At 39.5% G+C, this 7,626-nt stretch overlaps 1 protein-coding gene across 2 annotated transcripts in view; it reads left to right on the top strand.

The window, feature by feature from the left end:
- The window catches only part of GFM2 (G elongation factor mitochondrial 2), a 29,230-nt gene that overhangs the window by 3,036 nt on the left and 18,568 nt on the right, over positions 1 to 7,626 (top strand). For both annotated transcript variants that reach the window (XM_019517689.1, XM_019517690.1), the window contains exons 3-7: positions 493 to 580; positions 863 to 908; positions 1,600 to 1,697; positions 5,675 to 5,800; positions 6,861 to 6,949. In XM_019517689.1, the coding sequence (XP_019373234.1) occupies positions 493 to 580; positions 863 to 908; positions 1,600 to 1,697; positions 5,675 to 5,800; positions 6,861 to 6,949 (447 nt within the window). The remainder of the gene's footprint in view (positions 1 to 492; positions 581 to 862; positions 909 to 1,599; positions 1,698 to 5,674; positions 5,801 to 6,860; positions 6,950 to 7,626) is intronic.

Here is a 7,626-nt window from a genome sequence, read left to right as displayed (position 1 = left end):
CATACACCCAACGGCAGCATGGGGTGGTGGATGGTGGTGGCAGTGTGGAGTGGTTGCACATGGAGGTGGCGCAGAGTGGTGGATGGCGACACAGTGCAAATTAATACAGCATGCTGGCCAGTAGAATGCCGGAAAACAGGGATTTTACTGTAGTTTTCATTAACTTTTTTTGGTACCTGTAAATCCAGTGAAATCCTATGTCCTGTGTTGTTTTATTTTTATTAGACTACATATCTTACTAGATTTGGATATGGTGGGGGTGGGCTTCTTGACACCAGGAATTTGAAATGGTGAAATGCCTGAACACAGCAAATATCAGGCTTCAGAATATCTGTCACAGATATAATTGTATTATTTACCTATGTTTCCCCAGATGCCAATAATATTCATATTTGGGGGAAAAACGAAGGAAAAAACCTCAATTGGAGAAAAAGTAGTTCTGCAAACTAATTACTTAGAGCTGTAATTGTTTCTCTCTTTCTGTCTTTCTAGTATGTACATTGCAGGAGAACAAGGGTGATGGTTATAAAAGGACTAAAACCACAAGCATGCAGTCAAAAAAATTACTGTTCTCTGCCAGGTATTTCATTTTAAATTATTTTTGGGTTCTCTGTAAAATCTTACAGAATGATACTGAGAATGCTGGGCAGTTATCCTCTATTCTTTTAGTTCACTTTCCCCTTTTGCTCCTAAATTGCATCTTTTTCGAAGAGCATCCATCTGCTACTTTTCTTAAACAGTCTTTTAAAAGTGAGGAATGGTCCTTTCACAGGTCTTTTTAACGAATAAAATTTCACTCACACAGTGAGAATTTGTTTCAACAAACCTTGTTCTTTTTTTCTCATTTTTATTTGTAAAACAGAAGATGTCAAATCTCTGCGTTCGATCATCTCACCACATATATCTAAGTAAGTAACTCTTCTTCTGTATTATAATTTCTGCATGTAAGAAATAAAGGTTGTGACACTTAAGCAAAAGCCTCATAGGCTATGGTAGTGGTGGCTGCTTAAATTCAGGTATGTTTTAAATTGTAGGTGGTAGAATATATGTTCATTAAAGAATTGCTAAAGATAGTGGAAGGAGGCAAGAGACAACAGTTGATAGGAAAGTAGTCTCAGGCTGATGGAATTGGAGTTCTTCCTTTGACTTTCTCCTCTGCCTGAGATTGAACCCTTAATGAGAGGGTTAATGTATGTATTTTGACATTCATTGTAGTCTTTGATGTGGTGGTTGTTATTCGTAAAAGGCAAATGACGTTAATTTTATATCTTTATTTTGCTGCTGATACCAGAGTGTGATATTGAAATGGTATGAGTAATATAAATGTATGTTTCTTGTTCTTTGATCCTTTTAGTACACTGTACACTTATTCTTCAAACAGTCACGGGGCATGTTTGTAGAAAGCCCACGGCTTGAATTCTAAACCATTTTAACTTCAAAATTTCACAAGTGCACACACTATATCACGTGTGCAACAATGTAAAGGTATCTTCTGATGTTTTGAAATGACTTGCCTTATCAGAATGATAATAATATTACTGTATAAATATTAATTACTGCATTAAATAATGTCTGGCTTGTTTGGGGTTTTTTGTGCAGAATCCGGAACATTGGCATCATGGCTCATATTGATGCTGGGAAAACTACAACCACAGAGAGAATGCTGTATTATTCTGGATACACAAGAGCATTGGGAGGTTAGAATTACTTTTTAAGTTTACAGGAAAACTTCATTAATTTGAAATGCAGGGGGCAAAAATACTGACTTGGAAATAAACGGGTTCAAAATAAACATACCAATGGTAATTTGCATGTATGTAAATTACTGTGGCTGCATACAGACATAGTTCACCATGTGTGGACCTTACTAACTGATGAGAACAAAGTTAGGAGTTATCCCAGTGACAAATGAAGGAGATTTCATGGTATGTAGCACAAGGAGTTCCTAAAGCAGAACAATAGCAATGATCTAGTGGCCGTAAGCGCAGAACTGTCCTGCTAATTCCACCTGACCCCACCCAACCACAGTCGCACTATGCCCCCTATAGACCTGCCATTCCTAATCCCATGAACACACCCCCAATCCCACAGACTCCTGATCCTGGCCCTGATCCTGCATGTAGTTGGGGTTGACTGCCTCTATCTCCTACCCCTGGAGATTCCCCTGTGCTGTGGCACTTATTGTCCTGATCTCTGGCTCTTCAGTTTGCTTCCACCTCCTTGGGCACTCCCAGCCTGCAGGGATTCCCTTGAGATAGAAAATTAGGGTTGGAAAGGATCTCAGAGGTCATCTAGTCAAGCCCCCTGCTCAAAGCAGGACCATCCCCAACTAGATCATCTCAGCCAAGGCTTTGCCTAGCCAGGTTTTAAAAACCTCCAAGAGTGGTGATTCCACAACCTCTCTGGGTAACCTGTTCCAGTGTTTTACTACTTTCCTAGTGAGAGAGTTTTTACTAATATGTAACCTAAACCCCACTTGTTGAAACTTGAGACCATTGCTCCTTGTTCTGCCATCTGCCACCACTGAGAGCAATCTAGCTTCATCCTCTTTGGAACCAGCCTTCAGGTAGTTGAAGGCTGCTATTAAATCCCCCCTCAGTTTTCTCTTCTTCAGACTCCATAAGCCCAGTTCCCTTAGCCCAGTGGTTCCCAGTCTTGGGGTTGCAACCCCTTTGGGGTCACAACGATAAAAAAAAATGTGGTCAGACAGTGTCAGCTGATTATGATGAGTACACTTTCTGTTTATAAATATGTAACTCTCATACATGGCAGTTTTTCATCCATGCACAACAGTTGCAACTCTGATGCAAAGCACTTGTACGTTACAGGAAGCTGACGTAAAATCAGTATGATTTTACTGGCTGAAATTAGATTTCTCTATCATGTAAAATTTAACATGGATGCTTTTCTCTGAAGTAAAACTCATGGATGCTTTTCTCTAGGAGTAAAACTAATGACAAGGATGAGAATGAGAAACGAAAGAAATATGATACCCTTCCTTGTTGATCTTGTCTGTGTCATTTTGGGGTCACAAAAAATTTCCAGTGTTTAAATTGGATCATGTTGAGGAAAAGCTTGGGAAGTCTTGCTTTAGCTTCTCAGAAGTCATGTGCGCCAGCCCTTAACCATTTTTGTTGCCCTCCATTGGACACTCTCCAGTTTGTCCATGTCCTTTCTGTAGTGGGGATCCAAAACTGGACACACTACTTCAGATGTGGCCTTACCAGTGCTGAATAGAGGGAAATAATCCCTCCCCTCGATCTGGCAGTGCTCCTACTAATGCAGCCCACTATGTTGTCAGCTTTCTTCGCAACAAGGGCACCATATGTTGGCTCATATTCATCTTATTGTCTACTGTAATCCGGAGGCCCATTGTATACTCTCTGCAGAGGCAGGTCCTTGTGCATGGCTGGCCCAGCTGTTCCCACTCTCATACTACAAGGCAGTGGGATTGTAGCCCCTGCCTTCCATGAGGCCATTGCCTGCCAGGCTTTTATCACAACGTGTGACCTGCAGGAACCACATCATGGTCCACAGTCTGGAAAAACTGCAGTTTGGCACGATTGAGGGCACCCCAAGTTATAGGGTATTGTGAGATCCTTTCAAGGGTGCTTCTGTATGCCATGCAGTACTAAGAGATTAGGCATGCTAACCCTTACAGATGATTCACAAGATAAATCCAGAGTTTTCAAATCGAAATTTGTAGCATCAAAAATATTTTGGCCTGTTGTGATCTTTCTGAGTTATTTGAAACCAAAGAATTGCTCTACTATTTTTCCATACTCAAAAAATGAGTGAAATCTTAGAACTGGAAATTTCTGAGGGCTCTCGTGTCAAATGAGGTTGAAAATCACTGATATAGGTAAAATTCTAAGGTAGTGAGAACTCTTACAGAGTCTCAGGTTAATTCTTCAACAACTTATAACCTAATTACCTTTTTAATTCATAATAAAGTGTGTGTATTGTTTATGGAATGTTCTAAGAAAATTTTGTCAAGTTAGGTGAGATTCCCCACTCTTGCTCAATTATGCTATATTTTGTATAGTTTCCTGATTCTAGGCGTAGCTGTTCCCCAGGGAAGCAGTGGTAACTTAGAGCAGCATTTCCCAACCTTTTCCATCCCACGGCGCACATACGTGGCCTTTTCAATCCCAAGGCACGCTGGCTGGACACAGCTCAAAATCATATGAGCTTCCCCTCCTGTTGTCTATTACAGGTACTTCACAGTCATCTTCTTCAATATTATAATAAAGACATGCTCATAAATGTTTAAAAACAGGTATTTCTAGGACCTAAATACCAGCACACTCTTGCTTGAAATAGTGGTGCTTCTACAGTGAGAGTAACAGTAATATTGCTAAAAACAGGCTTACTACATATAAAAAGAATGGAAATGAATAGTAATCAGGCTGCATATAATAACTGTTCACACAGGTAGTCATTTTCTTAAAGTATTCACTGTCCATAATTTTGGTTTTGTCTTGAGTTTTGAGTTTTACAGACAACAGTGATACATGAAGAACAGTGTTGTTGGAGGGTATCCAGGTTGTAGCCGTACTGGTCTAGAAGCAAAAGCAGTCAGGGCTTGTGGTAGAGGTGATATCTTTTATTAGACCAAAAATATTTTTGCAAAAAAAAAATGTTTAATTGCAAGGTTTCCGGTACAAGCACCCTTCATCAGGCATTGGAGAAAAGATTGTAAATGTTTTCCTGAGTAGAAATGAAAGTTCATATTTCATAGGATTTTACATTTCATATTTCATATTGTTCAGTTCATAGTGTTGTTGGAAACACTTGGCTGTGATTTATTTTTTTGACTTTACTCAAAATTAATCAAATAGTTCACAAAAAAAATAGCACAAGTATTTGAAAATTAGGATACTTCATTTTTTGCCATATTCATGTAGGCTTGTGTTCTGCATAGGGTCCACTGGCTAATTAAATACTTGCAGGTGTTTAGTGCTGAGAAACAAAGTAAGAAAATTAGCTGGCAGCAAGAGAACACATAGGCTTTTTTAATGTTGAATTTATGGGCCTCACCTAGTGGGAAGTTTTTATTAGCACATTATAGAAGCAAATCCAAATGGAAACACAGTGTGAGAATAGATGCTAGCCCTAGCTGTGAAGTAAATCTCTGTGGCATGAAGCTGATGCAGATGGTTCTATGCTATCACGTTCCCAGCCTCAGTATAGGCAGTGCTTTGGAAGAAAGGGGTTTGACTGATATTCTGTTGTGCTCTGGTGATTTTCATAATTGCTGAAACTCTGTGATGCTGTTGGCCAACTCAGCTTAAACAGTTCTTAGGATTGCTTTAAATTGCATAGCACGTCAAATCAGCAACCAGCTGGTTACAGGACTGGGGAGTGAAGGTAACAGAATGGCACCTCTCCAACCAAAAAAAGTGGAGTGGAAGAGAGTTCTGTCATATCTGGGGATTCTGCTTCTTCTCCAGAATATTTGTTTCCCAAGAAAGAAATTCAGTTCAGCTGGCATTTACCAATAGCATCATCATTCCATTCCTTGGATAAGAAGGTTTCTTGGCTTAAAAGTATACTGACTAGATGGGGTATAGGATAAAACATCATTGTATTTACTTTGTTTCAAGGCAGGTATTTTATAAAGCTAAAGTTATGTGACTGAACTGAAATGGTGCATATATCCATGCTGTTTTAGATGTTGATGATGGGGACACAGTGACAGATTTTATGGCACAAGAGCGAGAACGTGGCATAACCATTCAATCTGCTGCAGTTACTTTTGAGTGGAAGGACTGCAGAATCAATCTGATTGACACACCAGGTACTATGTTTTGAATATGATCTATTAGGTTTTGGTGGTGAGGAGGAACAGATGGATCAAGCATGTTGCATAGGAACACCATGACTCCCACCTAGTATGGAAAGGGTCTGAGAGTTGACAGGTTGGGTTTATCATTCAAACCTTTTATAGGAGGAATAGCATCCTAGCCCCACTGAATAGACAGGCAAGTTGGTGGCACCCTAAAGAGTAGCACAAAGTGTAGTTCAACATCTACTAACTAGGGCTGAAAGATTTCAAATCTTCAGTCTTCTCCTGGCCTTTTTAATAGTCAGAATTTCAGCTTTTTTTTCCCCCTGCTGGGTCTTGCTTTGTGTTGTTGAGACTCTGGCTCTTTCCCACATTGGTCTGTTTAACTTTGAATCTCTGGGGAACCAGCTCAAACCTATTTACTAGTGGGCCTGGAGAGATACCAGTTAGACAACATGTATCCCTCTGTAGAGGTGTAATTTTTGAAAGGGAGGATTTCTTATTTTCTCCATTTGGCTTGGTGCCAACTTGAAAATACAAAGTTTTCTTAACTTCCTCCCTCATTCCACATGCTTTATGGTCACTTTACCAAAGTTTAATAATTCACTTACCCTTAGGTCTTTGTGTTTGCACTTGTCTTGGGGAGGAGTTAGCCTGAGTACTTAACAACACATAAACAAGGTTGCTTATAGTAATTAGCATACTTGATCTGAAACTACAGGTGCACCCAGGTATCACAGACAAAGTATATTAGCAGTCTGTGTGAGTGGTTAGGCCTCAGACTGTCTTACAGACCTTGCTAATTTGTTCTTAACCTTTTTCAACAGTGGTGGCATGGAATATAAATCTTTGTGGGATCATGAGAGAGCCACGCTGGGGCCAGTTGTTGCAGTACCAAGCCAGCCCAGACTGAGGTCTTTGCCTTTGTCTGAGCTAGCAGTTTTAAAGTTAGCTCCAGTACCTTTGTGCTAGACATATGTTGTATATGTACCCAGATGGATATATATTTTATAAACTTGAAGTGTTGCCATTCTAACTTGCTACTTTTGCTGGTTTGTCTGCAATTCTTCAGGTCATGTGGACTTTACAGTGGAAGTTGAACGTTGCCTGAGAGTGCTGGATGGAGCTGTGGCTGTCTTGGATGCTTCAGCTGGTGTGGAGGTAAAAATGATTGACTTTCAGTGACAACTTTACTCCACATAATAACTTGAAATTGTTGGTTTCAGGGAACGATAAGTTTAATTTGAAGATCTGATTTCATGTAGAAATTGTTTTGTTTTCTTTGGTAATGAGCGTTTTCTTGGCCTTGATGTTAGAGGCAAAAATAAGTGGTGTTCTCATTGGTGTTCTATAACAAATAGAGATTGAAAGATTTTCTGGGTAGCTCCACCTATGGAAAATGATGAGTAACTGTTAATTTCTCATTTTGTCAGATTTTATTTTAGAGAATTACTGTGATACTCAGTGTTGTTTCCCTCACTGGATTGTGCTGGCTGCAGAAAACATGGGGATAGGCCTGAATTTGATTTTTGTCTTGAGGTGGCGCTTAGGTATTGTGTAACCACAATGCAGAAAAGATACAGTAAAACAGGATGCTCTGTAATACATGCTTCTATCCGTGGGAGAGAATGAGAGAATAAACAACTCCTGAAATATTTTAGCCACAATCCTTAATGTGCTATTGGAAAGGAGTAAGATGGCATGATCATAAGCATAGTATTAAAAATCTACCTAATATGAAAAGGAAAACCTCTAGGGGTTAAAAAAAATTTTCATCTACTATTACATACACAATTCCTCTTCTGCCACACTTTGGTAAGAGACTGTATTTTATGTAT

Source organism: Gavialis gangeticus, unplaced genomic scaffold, assembly GCF_001723915.1.
Source record: "Gavialis gangeticus isolate Ggan-Ray unplaced genomic scaffold, GavGan_comp1, whole genome shotgun sequence".
NCBI classification, from domain to species: Eukaryota; Metazoa; Chordata; order Crocodylia; family Gavialidae; genus Gavialis; species Gavialis gangeticus.
The sequence above is the reverse complement of the archived record's forward strand: the minus strand, read 5'-3'. Positions and strand labels throughout refer to the sequence as shown.